The 14,146-nt window shown below is 35.9% G+C and overlaps 1 protein-coding gene across 3 annotated transcripts; it reads left to right on the top strand.

Moving 5' to 3' along the window:
- The first annotated feature begins 114 nt into the window (after window positions 1-114).
- Window positions 115-12,572, top strand: ORMDL1 (ORMDL sphingolipid biosynthesis regulator 1). Of its 3 annotated transcripts, XR_006220851.1 has the most exons (5): window positions 115-216; window positions 2,441-2,621; window positions 7,142-7,293; window positions 8,914-9,037; window positions 10,865-10,944. XR_006220851.1 is itself a non-coding variant. In XM_007094677.2 (4 exons), the coding sequence occupies exons 2-4, from the start codon at window positions 2,448-2,450 to the stop codon at window positions 10,998-11,000; spliced, it is 462 nt and encodes a 153-aa protein (XP_007094739.1). In that variant the 5' UTR covers window positions 116-216; window positions 2,441-2,447; the 3' UTR covers window positions 11,001-12,571. The 3 variants fall into 3 exon arrangements, 2 of the variants coding, with proteins under 2 accessions (XP_007094739.1, XP_007094741.1); XM_007094677.2 differs by lacking the exon at window positions 8,914-9,037 and having other exon boundaries at window positions 116-216; window positions 10,865-12,571; XM_007094679.3 differs by lacking the exon at window positions 8,914-9,037 and having other exon boundaries at window positions 169-255; window positions 10,865-12,572.
- Window positions 12,573-14,146: the final 1,574 nt, after the last annotated feature.

The raw sequence follows: 14,146 nt of genomic DNA, 5'->3' as shown, positions 1-14,146 counted from the left end.
GGGCCCTAGGCGCGCAGCACTTAGTCCCGCCCTTCCCGAGGAACGTGGGATTGGCGCTGTCCGCGGCCAATCCCCTGACGGCGCGTTCGGCTCTGAAAGCTTCCGCAAGCTGCGCTGCGCTGCGCTGGGGTTGATCATTGGCATTCGGCTTGGGAGAGACGCCGTCGCCGCGGAGCTAGTTCTGCTCCCAGCTGGCCGCCAGGAGTAGGGCGGCGGGTGAGTGGTCAAGAACGGCTGTAGGGGATGTGCTGCTAGGTAGGGAGCTGCTAGCCGGCCAGGGTAGGCTTGAGGGGAGAGAGTGAACTACGGTCGCGTCCGGGGCTCCCAGTCTGGCCGTGCGGGTCTAGTGGCCACCGAGGCTTGCCCCCACATTCTCGTCGTCTTGCCGTGGTACTGGCGGGATGTGTAGCTCTGAGAAGGACGGGGAGGGTGGAGGAGGCCCTGCGGGGGTAGCAGCAGCGGCTTTTGCTGAGCTTTCACTGGCCAGGCGCTCCAGCATTCGGGGAAAGCTGCCCGTGGTTGTCTGGCTGGCGATGGAGTCCCCAAGAGGGTCCTAGCGGGTCGCAGCCCTCGGGGCACTCGCGTAGGCAGACAATGTCGGAAGTCTTTGTTTGTCCTGAAGTGGCGCGGCTGCCTTCTTGCAAAGATTTTGTGAACCGGGGTAGGGTCCGTACCACACCAGCTTTGCCTTCCAGGCTAGATATAAATTTTAAGCCTTTTTCGAGCTTTATTTTTTCCCCCTCCATCCTGTAGAAAAATGGAAAAGTATCTTGAGTTGTGGTATCTTTTAAATATAACCTATAGCTCATGAAAATAATGTGCGATGCAAAGTAGATGTGTTTAGGTTAGAAGAAGTATTTACACACGTAAATTTGAGACTTTAGCTTCTTTAGTGGAACCAACTTTCATCACCATAAACCTTGATGCGTGCGTTTTCCATAGATTTTTGGAAAGAGAATGAGGCATTTTACTCTGGCAACACTTGTTGCATGCAGTTATGGGAAATTCCTCTCTCAGTGCCAACTCTGTTATGGAAAGGGTTCATTTATTTCTAAATCAGCTGTTCCAAATATACTTTCACCATGTCCCCCTTTCAGTCTCACTGGTTGGTTTTTACTGGGATGATAGGTGTTCTTCAAGACAGTTATACTTTGTTCAAGGGATTCTTAGAACCAAGCAAATGCCAGCATTAAATTAACTGGGAACCAGTAATCCATTTCTCCTTTGGTGTTCCACTTGAATGCAATAAAGGGAAAAACTTAGAAAACGAAAGAAAAAAAACACTAAAATTTAAGGAGAGTTGACAAGTTAAAGGAGGAAAGAATCACTGTTGTAACCTTACTGTACCAGGGGACAGAAACAAGCTTTATCCCTTGACCATATAAATTTTTCACCACATTATGTTCCTCCCAGGTTCAGTATTTAAAAAGAAGTGAATTGAACCTGACCACTCTTTTTGGAAACAACATTACATTATATGTAAGAGTGTGGCTACTCATAATAGACCAGCTGCATCTACTTTACTTGTTTTTTTGTCATCTTTAATTCAAGTGTGTAATTAACATACAGTTTTCTATTTAGTTTCAGTGTACAATATAATGATTTAACAATTCTGTACATTTCTCAGTGATCATCAAAATAAGTGTACTTTTAATCCCCTCTATTTATTTCATCCATCTCCCCACAAACCTCCTCTCTGGCAACCACCACCAGTTTGTTCTCTGTGTTTATATGTCTTTTTTTTGGTTGTGTGTGTGTGTGTGTGTGTGTGTGTGTGTGTGTTTTGTTTCTTAAATTCCACATATAAGTGAAACCATATGGTATTTGTCATTCTCTGACTTATTTCACTTAGCAGTATATTGTCTAGGTTCATCAATGTTGTTGCAAATGACAAGATTTCATTCTCTTTTATGGCTGAGTAATATTCTATTATATACATACATCACATCTTCTCTATACATTCATCTGTGGATAGACTCTTGGGTTGGTTCCATATTTTGGCTGTTATAAATAATGCTGCAGATTTGGTCTTTTTTTTTTATATTGGTCTTTTCTGTTGGTATGTTTAGCTCCTGAGCTTTCACTTTGGTCTCATAAGAAAATGTAGGTTTTCTTTCAGTTGAGTTTTCCTGTCCGTTACTTCATTTAGTAAAACCAGCATGCTAGAAGACAAGCTTTAGGAAAGGGATTTTAATTGCTTATTTTATCAATAAGAACTGTAAAAATAAGTTGTTAGTCTTATCATGAAGTCAGACTTAAAAATTATTTACTGCTTTTATTAGCAGATCTGCAAATAGCATGTTTTGGTGAGCGTGTTTATTTTATTTCAGAACAACCAGAGAAAAATGATCCTAGTAACACACTTATTTTGTCATGTGAGAGTAGAGTATTTAAGTTTCCAGTTCTGTCAGTGTTGATTCATTTCATTGCTTTCCTGCAGAGCAAACATGAATGTTGGAGTTGCCCACAGTGAGGTGAATCCAAATACCCGTGTAATGAACAGCCGGGGTATGTGGCTGACATATGCCTTGGGAGTTGGCTTGCTTCATATTGTTCTACTTAGTATTCCCTTCTTCAGTGTTCCTGTTGCTTGGACCTTGACAAATGTGATACATAATCTGGTAAGAATTTCACCTTATATAAAGCGGTTAAAAGCCTATGCTTTAGTGCTTACCAGGGGCTGAGGGAGAAAGAAATGGGGAGTTGCTGTTTAATGAGTACAGTTTCAGTTTTGCAAGATGAAAAGAGTTCTAGAGATAGATGGTGGTGATAGTTGCATAACAGTGTGAATGTACTTAATGCCACTGAACTGTACACTTAAAAATGATTAAGATGATATATTTTATGTTATGTGTATTTAAAAACAATTTGCTAAAAGCTTAAATCTTTATGTTAAAGAAAAGAAAAACATGGGGCGCCTGGGTGGCCCAGTCGGTTGAGCTTCCGATTTCAGCTCAGGTCATGCTCTCACAGTTTGTGGGTTTGAGCCCCACATTGGGCCCAGTGCTGACAGCTCAGAACCTGGAGCCTGCTTCAGATTCTTTGTCTCCTTCTCTCTCTCTCTGCCCTTCTCCTCGCACTGTCTCTCTGTTTCTCAAAAATAAATAAACATTAAAAAAATTTTTGTTTTTCTACCACAAAATTAAAAAAAAAAAAACACCACTTAGTTTAAAAGTTTTATTGAGGTATAATTTTTAATGTATGTAACATAAAATTTGCTGACTTAAAAGTGTACAGTTCAGTAATTTTTAGCATATATGATAACTTTGAAGATATCCATATCTAATATGGGATAGATAGGGTTATCTATTAATTCTTTATATTTAAACATTGGCCCTTTCTCTAAGCCTTTTTTTCTCCTTTTGGTTTCATAGGATCTAGAAAATAGGCCATTTTAGCAACACTTCCAAGATACTATAATTCAGGCTACTATAGTATTAAAGAGAATGCTTCAGAAGAAGTTATGGTTTTTGATTAACTGGAGTCTAATAAACATCTTCGGTTTCAATCCTTGTTAGAAACTTTTCTAAATTGTTTAAATATACTTTCCTGGTTCAGTATAGAAATTTTGAGCTTAATCATACGTTATTGAGGATCTTATAGTGCCTTAGCTTCTTCATGTTGACTGTGGGTCTTCTGTACTATAGGATAGCTCTACAAAGTATCAGAGATTCAGTTGACTCTATTGACCATATGACGCAGCCCTGGAAATTATCTGTTTAAAAAAAGAACAACTGATAGTGACTTTTCTTATCTTTAACAGCCTATGAAAGCAGAATGAAAGGGGAGAAATACAATTAATTCAAATTTTTAATTGAATCCAGATTATGTATTTCTTTATTCCCTGTCTTCTGAAGAGTATTTGAATTTGACTGGAGGAGGACAGGATAATGTGGTAAAAATAAGTGAATGTCCATTTAGTACATTTTATGCAATGGACTTTGATAGGGCAAACACTAATTTTAAGTAGCAACTTCTCTGAAATATTTGACAAGAATTATATCTTTTACTAGAATTCCTTTCCTTTGGCTTCCATGGGATCACTTTTTCCTAGATACTTCTGATTTTTCCTTTTTTGTTTCTTGTACAGTCTTCTATTTTCGTCTCCTAAATATTGCTGTCTCCAAGGTTCGTTTTTTCATCTCTTTTTATTCTATGTATTGTGCCTAGGGTATTTCATCTATCCATATTTTCGGTTTCTACCCTAGAACAAACAAATATAAATTGAACTCATTCCTGATCTCTTACCACTCATGACCCGTTCCTCTGGCTTTATTCCTTATCTAATCTAAAGGCACCACTGTATGCCCAATAAGTCAAGCCAGATAGCTTCAAAGGTAAAGTGATTCATATAATGTATTATCGAAACTGAGTCTGTTTTGAGAGTAAAAGGGAACTCTAGTAATAACTAATCCAAGAAAATAGGTATAAATCAGGACCATCCGTGCCAACTAGGATATATGGTCACTCTAGTTTTAGGTTAACTGCTTTTCCTTTATCTTCCATATCCATATAGTCAAAGACCTGTCTGTTCTGCTTTACTGTCTCTCAACTTGGTCCCCACAGATATTACTGTAATTTATACCCTTACTTTTTTCTCAGGTGGATTACTCCAGTAGATCAAATGGTCTCCTTGATGTTCTTCTATTCTACTCTCCTCCATTCCAAGTTGGCACAGTTATTTTTAAAATGCATATATGCTTAAGTCATGCTCTTAAGTCCTTTTATGATTCCCCATTACATTCATAATAAAATAACAAGTTTATTATGTGGCATATAAGACCAGTTGAATAGTATAGAGGCAAGAAAAGGACTCAATCTTATATCAGCCCATCTCCAAACAGGAATTTTTCTCTAACAATAATGAAAATGATCTTGCTTTCACCTTTTTTTGCTTTGGCTTAGGCTCTTTTTCCACTATTTTAATACCCCTTCCTCCATCCCCCTCTGCCAGGCTGATTCTTGGTGCAGGAAAACTACTCAAATATCACCTCCAGAAAACTACAAAACTCCCATCCTACATTCTTTTATCCTTTATTTATCATAGTTTTATAATTAGGAATTTATCTTTTTATTTTCCATATCTCTAAAGACTTATGTAAATGTTTGCTGAATTAATTAGTCTGTATTGTCATGTAATTTTCTCTTCTCCAATGAGACATGTATTAAATGTACTTTAGAAGTCACCCCCTCCCCTGCCCTATGTTTTCAATTGGCTAACTGATATTAAAACACAATATATGGCCACATGGTAATTGACAACACGTAGGGAGGCAAACTTCTGACTTATTAGTTCACCACACTAAAGACCTAAGTACCAGCCATAGATGTAAGCAATTACATGACTCCAAATTTAAGTTTCTTTTGAAGATAGCCCACTTTAAACCAATTAAAAATGTGAAATATATTCTGAATGCTTTTAAATGGGAAAGTAGACCTGGTTGTTATCCCTGGTTAGAAAAAACACAGTCTTTGCCTTTTGGGTCACATACTCTTCAGAATGTAAAAGCGTGTAATTTCTGTTTTATTGTCTCCCGTAAAGCCCATGTGAATATGGTTTCTTTGTGCTTACAGAATAAATATCCCTTAGCTTACCTTCATCTTGGCTTAATGTCTAATACTTGCTATATACCAGCCCTTGTTCCTGAGGTATTCAGGCTAATGGAAAAATAAACATGTAAACAATTCCAACAATATGTTGTGCTATAAATAAAGTATTTTCAATAAAATTCTGTACAAGCACATAGGCTACTAACGAGGAGGGCCTCATTAAGGATTGTCATTTGAGCTGAACCTTCAAGAATGAGGTAGCTGACAAGGTAGCATCACAGCTTTTGCCTCAGCAACAAGGAACCTTTCCCTCTTTTGTATTTGCTGAATACTCTGTACCTGTGATAGCAATTTCTGATCTACATTCTGATTGCTTATGCATATCTTTTTTTTTTTCTCATTGTCTCTTAGAAGATTGAGTTTTTTTCAAGACTGTGGACATGTTTTACTCAATTTCATAAAATGCATACATGTCCTGTGTCCTATACACATAAGCCACTTGATAAATATGTTGAGTTAATCCATTTGAACATGAGTGTTTCTATATAGTTTAGGTGTTATTGCAGCCAAACAACTTTGTAATTGCCTAGTGGAATAACTAGTAAGTAGGCTAAGCTTTGAGAAGGAGGGCTGTCTTAACCTAGTTAATAATATAAAATTTCAGATCACAAGTTTTTCTTTTCTTCCCATACATTTATTGAAAGTTGAAATAGAAAAAAATGGTACCTCGTTATGACTTCTAGTGGGAAAAACTGTTTTATGATTATATTTAGGCAGGAATATTCTGTTACTGGTGCCTCAGACAGTGATCCTGCAATGTAGTACTGCTAGTGATCTGAATGGATATCATAATCTCAAGGAAACCAAATCTAGTATATATTGGTTTTTACCTAATCACAAAATTAGATGTTCAAACATATCCCTGAACAGAATGGCTTTTAGTAAGACTTTTTACTTTAAAAAAGAAAACAAAACAAAAACAAAAAACACAACTACAAAAGAAACTCCATTGGGGCACAGTGGTGATTTTAAAAGCAAATTGAGTTGAAAATTATTCTTACTACATAACCATCTTTCTCGCTTTAGAAGAAAACTATTGAGACAAACACAGTCCTAATATTAAGTATTATCAAACCCATTTTCCCCTGATACAGAAATTTTGTTTATTATTATTTACCAATTTGTATGTTTTTGTCATTTTAGAAGTATCATCAGATTTACTAATGTGACACTGAACATTCCTATACATCAAGGATAAGATAATCCTATTTCCTAATAAGAAGGGAATTAGAAAATCTAAATGTAATGATGTAAAGCTATCCTCATTTTGTGTGTGTGTGCATTTCAATTTAATAGGAGATGAAAACAGGTTACTTTTTTGGTTGACCTTTTACTGGTTTTCACCAAAGATTTTTTATATGCCCCTGAAAGTTTTATTTTACTATGAAGAAACTGGTCTTTCACAAATAGTATGAAAGCTTAAAACTTGAACTGTTAAGTTAAATCACCCATGCTGCCATAAGCAGTATGGAACTATCTTAATGCTTACTGACAAGTACTAATTTTATGTTTGATATTGCTTGTTTTTCAGGGGATGTATGTATTTTTGCATGCAGTAAAAGGAACACCTTTTGAAACTCCTGACCAGGGTAAAGCACGGCTCCTAACTCATTGGGAACAGCTGGACTATGGAGTACAGTTTACATCTTCACGGAAGTTTTTCACAATTTCTCCAATAATTCTGTAAGTGATGGAAATTTTTAGGTATGAAGAAGATTGGATAAGAGGAAGCTGTCCTTTTATTAGGTTGAATTTCAGTTAGAATATTTGTTGAAACCTCTACCAATAAATAGCTAACTCAGAGCATAAAATACAGGCAAAATTTAACAAGCTGGTGATAAACTGTTTTTACGTCAGTCAGTAATACATGGAGACAACAACAATAATGTGCTCATCAGTATGTTTAGACCTAGGATACACAGATCAAATATGTTGTAGTTCGTATCCTTAAGTTGCTTACAAGAAAGCTAAATGCATAATCTTATTTTATATTCCACTATTAGATTAATCACCCTAACCAAGGATTTGGGTGATTTCAGATGAATTTCATTGACCACCCACCTCCCCCAGTTTGGATGTTCAAGCTCCTTGGGAGGGATTGCTGTATAGTTTATAGATAAAAGAAGTTAGGCTTTCATCATAGGACAGACCTGGGTTGAATCCTGTTTATCGCACCACCTACTTGGTTTGCTTATGGATAAAATTCTAGCCAATACTACATAATTCAATTGGATGCCTTAAGAAATAAATGAGATAATATCTGTCTGTAAAGCATTTAACCTTAAATTTCCTCCTATTGCCTGACATTCAGGGCCCTCCACAAAATGGTTCCTACCTTATTTTTCCTTTATGTGAATATTTTACCCCCACCCAACTCCCACCTGGTCAAGCTCTTCTAAGCAGCATTTTTTTTTTAATGCTTCGTGCATAGTCCTATTTCTATGCCTTTGTTCAAATCATTTCTCCTACCTGAAATACCTTCTCCGTTCTTAATTTATCTTACTCTTCTTTCAGTATTTAAATTCTGCCTTCTCATGCGGTCTTCTCCTTAGCACCCAACCTTAAGAAATAATGCCTGTTTTGAACTCCTTTAGTAGTTATTACACATCCCTTATTTATGCCAGTTTGCATTATTTCTGTTATTATAAATGTTTTATTTCTGCAAAGAATTTATAAATGTGTAGATTGCTTTGAATTCCACACTCAGTATTGTTGCATGCATATAATGGATGTTTTACATCTACTTTAAGCAAACACTGTATACCATATAGCTCATATATAATAACATATCCATGATTTAGAATCAGTGCAGTCTGGAGTAAGTGGAAAGACTCCTTGGAGACTAAATTAGGATTCCTTAAACTGAGACTTAGGGAAGGTAGATTTCAGGAAAAGGAAGGCATTTTTAAATGAAAAGAATAAATTGATCATAAAGTGGTAGTTTTTTTTTTTTTTTATGTTGTTAGGACTTTGAGGAAATTTTTTAAATTTTTGTTTGAGCCCTATATAAAATTAATGTCAAAAGAGAAATGATTTGTATGATCTAACAAAGATAAACACAGTAACAGGAATAATAGTTATTCAAACAGCCCTAAATTTGGACTGCTTTCTAGCTTTGTGACTTTTGGCCATTTCTTTGAAGCCTCATTTCCTCATCTGTAAAATGTTGAGGATTGCATTATAATTAATGTAAAAAGCCTGACATGTATACTGAATTTTCAATAACAGCTATCACAAAATTGTCAACTAAGATGTGCCTGTGTACAACATCCATATTTCTAAAAATATATTTTTCACCCACAGGTATGATTTCAAATATTCTGTGATTAAATTCCTTATATAACTGAAGAAACAACACTAAAGCCATCTATATAGCACTGATACTTTTCAGAGTGCTTTCACGTTTTCTTATTTGATCATTTGTCAGGTAGGTAGGATATGCAGTGTTATCCCAAATTTTTGGATAAAGGAACAGACTCAAATGTATTACCTTGTTCCAGATCTTGCAACTGGTTGGAGTCAAGAGCCCAGATGAAATCCTAAACTTCTAGTGCCTAATACACGTCTCTTTCCAGTATATACTTCGGCATATAAATGCTATTACATGACTCCCACCTCGGTTTAGCATCCCCTCAGAGGGTTGTCTAGGTTTTTGTAAGAACCTGTAATTTTCATATAATTTACACATAAAATTAGTTTCTATTAAACGACAAAGGGGACAGTATGATGCATACAATATATGCTACAGTATGATGAGGAGGAGCCATTCCAAAAATACTTATTTCCAACACGTCAAGTTATGGGTTAACCCATATTGATTATAGGAAATCAAATGAGCTTACTAAATGCAAGTGGTAGGAAGTATAAACACAGTCTTCAAATATACGAAAGCTGGAAGAAAGGGTTTAAACTAAAGATTGAAGAATATGGTTTATTCTTGAAGAATTTTCTGATTATAGTTTGTGAAATAGGTGGAAGATTATAGAATTTCTCAATATAGATGGCTCTGAAAATGATGTATACAGCTCTGTGTGATGTTTTTAGTTATACTTCAAAATAGCTATTCTTTTCTAACCATATTACACAAGATAATTTATCTCCTCTTACTAGAAATTAATGACCATACTTAGAGGAAAGGCTGTTAGAATACTTTACTGTGTACTCTAAAAGTACCAATTAGACAAACACCCATACATAGACTAACTTCTTAGTCGTGATCAAGTAAAGTATGATGTTTTATTCTTTTTAATTTTTTATTATTATTATTTTAATGTTTATTTTTGAGAGAGAAAGAGCATGAAGGGGGAGGGGCAGAGAGAGATGGAAACACAGAATCTGAAGCAGGCTCCAGGCACTGAGCTGTCAGCACAGAGCCCGATGTGGGGCTCGAACTCACGGACCGCGGGATCATGACCTGAGCTGAAGTCGGATGCTTAACCGACTGAGCCACTCAGATGCCCCAATGTTTTATTCTTAAATCCTGTCTATATTAGGATATTCTCAGTGTCCAAATGATGTGTCTGCACTCTGATGTGCACTTGGGTAAAACTAGACATTCTGACTTGATGCTTTATGGTCCTAAAGGTAGCTTAGGCTTGTTAAAACAAATTCTTAGATATTGGATGTCTTTGAATGTGTACATATGGTCAGTTACAGCAAAACAGCTGGAATGTTACAACAGTGTTTTCCAGATTTCCAGTTAAACTGGTTATCAACCTGTTTGGCTACAATAAACATCAAAAAAAGGCAACCAAGTACTTGTTTTCTTTCAAAGATACTGAATTGTATTAATCTACTAACACCCCATTTTTCACAACTTTATAGCAGTAGTTTTTAACCTTTTGGTGGGTCACAAACCCTTTGAGACTCTGATAGATGCTTTGGGTCTGGATCTTCTCTTCAGAAACATACACATAAATACAAAACTGTACCTGAAATTTCAGAGTATACGAACCCTAGTTTAAAGAAGAGTTAAACCCTTCTTTAAAGGATGCTAAGTAGCAAACACATTCTTTTAAATGCATTTCACATGATTGCAGAAATGCAAAATGTGCATATATGCCTCCATTAAATAAAATTTTAAATCCCGAATGAATTTAGACCCCCATCTGGTGCCTCCTGTTTTAGTGCTCAAAAGTGGTCCTGTTTTTAGGTATTTATGTTTCAGTGGCTTTTTTTACCTTTAAATTTTTTAATAAATTCTAAGTAATTTCATTTTTAGATGTTATATATATTTTAACTTTTATTTCTACAGATATTTTCTGGCAAGTTTCTATACGAAGTATGATCCAACTCACTTCATCCTAAACACAGCTTCTCTCCTGAGTGTACTAATTCCCAAAATGCCACAGCTACATGGTGTTCGGATCTTTGGAATTAATAAGTATTGAAATGTTTTGAAATGGAACAGAAAATTTTTACAGCTACTGAATTTTCTGTAAGGAAGGAGTGGTTAGTAAACTGCACTGTTTCCGTGATATTGTGAAATGAGAAGTATTTACATTGAAGGGCCAGTTGCTGGTTCTTCACATGCTGTTTTGAAGTGCAGGTATTTACTAGAAGATGCCTCTGTTTAATGCATCTGGTATCTTTCTGAAGAGAGGTGTTATAGGCAGGCTGGGCAGGCCCAGCTTATAAGTTAAATGGCTGTACACTGAAGGATTAGTAGATGAATTCAAAGAAATGAGAGATTTATAAGAAAACAAGACCAGCTTAGCTTATAATGAATGGGCATTATGTTAGGAGAAGAAAATTTCCAATCATTCAGTCATGGTCAGTTTAAGCAGACTTAACCTGTAAACCAGAATCATCTCTTTACAAGTTTATTATAGATTGTTTTTATTACCATACATGTTCCTCTTGTGTTGTAGAGGAGGATATTTCTCTCTTGTTTTATACAATCCAATCCTTACCTTATGATTGTACTTTTTTTGCTTTTGCTGGCTCAACATTGTGTTGATAGATTGAGGTCATTTTTACATTTATTAATTAATGAGTTACATTTATTAGTTAATGAGTTCATGAAGGTCCACCTTCATGACTGGTGACAGAAGATAGCTAGGCATCTTACAAACAGCCTCTGAATCAACCTTCTAATTTTGGAACAGAATGGGTTTTGTTGCCTTTCCAGACACAAGGCTGCTAAACCAATTAAGAAAATAATTTATTTCACACAGTTAGAGCATATGGTAATTTAGAGGTCTCTGCTTATTTGGTTGATCAATCTAATTGTTAAAGTCTGCTGTTATTTAGAAAAGGAAACATAAAGTGGACAACTATATAGCCAACCTGTGGTCTGGCAGAAACTGCTTCTCTAGCAGTAGTACCATAGTAAATAATGGAGTCTTCTTTAGCAGGTCTACAGCAAAAGAAAACATCTTTCCTTAGTCCCCCTGCTCTCACTCCCCATATTTTGCTCATTAATGTTTGGCCTTTCAGTTCATGGGTCTTGGTGTGGTAACTCTTTCCAAAACAGCAACCATATTGAATTCTTGTGACTTAGAGAAGCTTCCTATAATTGATATTAATTAGTTGCAAAAAATAACTGCATACTACTTTGAGAAGTAAACATGTCAAAACCAAAGTTCTGATATGGGATGAGACTGAAATATCCAGTAACGTATGTAAACAAAACTGAGTGACGAGTTATAGACCAACTGAAAAATCAATTTGTTTCAATAAACTGACTTATGGGGGTAATGATCATTGTTTTGTATTTCAAAAGTATTGAGTTTAGAACTCCATTGTATGATATGCGTTTGTATGTTTGTCTTTTACCCATGTATTTTTTAGTTAGTAATCTATACTTGAATAAAACTTCTTTGGTGTAAGATTATTGTAAATCTCCAAATTCAGTCAGCAATGTCACATTTTTCAAGTTGTGTTTAAGCAACTGAATTTCATTAAGGTAGTTAAAAATGTTGCTTTGTTTTTCTTCATTTTAATTTTTTTTCATGTTTATTTATTTTTGAGAAAAAGAGACAGAGTGCGAGCAGGAGAGAGAGAGAGAGGGAGACACAAAAGCTGAAGCAGGCTCCAGACTCTGAGGTGTCAGCACAGAGCCCGACACGGGGCTCAAACTCGTGAACCGTGAGATCATGACCTGAGCCAAAGTTGGGTGTTTAACCAACTGAGCCACCTAGGTGTTCCTCTTTTTCTTCATTTTAAAGTTTACCTCAGAAGGCTTACTTTTTGCACAGACTTCAGAGATAGAAATCTTCTGTTAATGCAGGCCTTCTGCTTCCCCCACTCTTCATCCTATAATGTTTTAAAAATATTTATTCAGAGGGCCCACTCTGTTGTGGGTATTGTTTTAGGTATTGTGGATACAGTTTGCAAGCAAGACATTATTTTTGACTCATTTATTATATGTTCTCCAATTTGAATATAAGCTTATTAAAATCTTTTCCCTTAATAAGCTTATATTCAAATTGGAGAACATAATAAATGAGTCAAAAATACATATCATTTCATGTAGTGATAAATGCCATGGGAAAAAAATTAAGCAGGTGAAAGGCAGGGGAGTCTACCTCAGAAAGGTCTTCCCTAATGTTCGTAAGGTGATATTTAGACACAGAGCTTACTGACCTAAAGGAGCAAGCAGTACAAACATCTGGGGAAAGAGGCTTCCCAGTGTAGGTAATGATAATATTAAAAGCTCTGGGGCAGGAATAAGGGTGTGTTTTTAAGGAAAAACAAGACAGCCACTGGGACTAGCAAGGAGTGATAAACAAGGAGGATGAGAATGCTAACAAATGAGGTCAGAGAAGTAGGTGTGGGTCAGATCATATAAGGCTGTATTGACCAAGGTTATAAGCAAATTTTTTCTAAGCTTGACAAGGGCATTGGATGGTTTTATATTAGAGATTAAAGGGATCTGATTTTATTTTAAAGGTTGCTGGCTAATGTTGAGAATAGAGTGTAAAGGAATAGGAAGTAGGAGGAATAGTTGGCAAACTACTACATACAACAGGTAGCTCAGACTAGGGGAATGGCTGATGAAGTGGTGAGTAGTGGTCAAATTTGGGATATGCTTTTTTAGTCTTAACACTAGGTGAATGGTTGTGTTAAATATGCAAACTTCCCAATTTCACAAGTTTAAACAGTTTAATATAAAAAACAAACTTTTTAAAAAAAATTCCATAATGACTTGTTATTTGGAACAAAACTAACTGCTAATGCTGTAATTGCTCCTAATTTCAAGTCAGGAAACGGTGGCAGTTTCTAAATATGCATGAGCTTAGAAGTACCACTAATTTCAGCGTTCATTGATGAATGTTTCCTGCAACATCTATTACTGTGGAGTTCCATGGTGATTTTCTATTTACCTCATTTCCCCTACATTTATTTATTGGATTCTGTAAGGAAGATTTTTCCCTTCTCCATTTATTTATTCAATTACTTATATAATTTTGGACCTACAGATATCTTATTCTTTGGTTTACAATCCATTATCATCATTATTAATTTGTTGTTTAAATTGTCCTCCATATTTGGCCTTTGGAAGTCAGAGTTTGCAATGATAATTTCCAGGTTG

The sequence above is a fragment of the Panthera tigris genome, chromosome C1 (assembly GCF_018350195.1).
Source record: "Panthera tigris isolate Pti1 chromosome C1, P.tigris_Pti1_mat1.1, whole genome shotgun sequence".
Lineage (NCBI taxonomy): Eukaryota > Metazoa > Chordata > Mammalia > Carnivora > Felidae > Panthera > Panthera tigris.
Note: the sequence above shows the minus strand (reverse complement) of the source record. Positions and strands in the feature narration are given on the sequence as shown.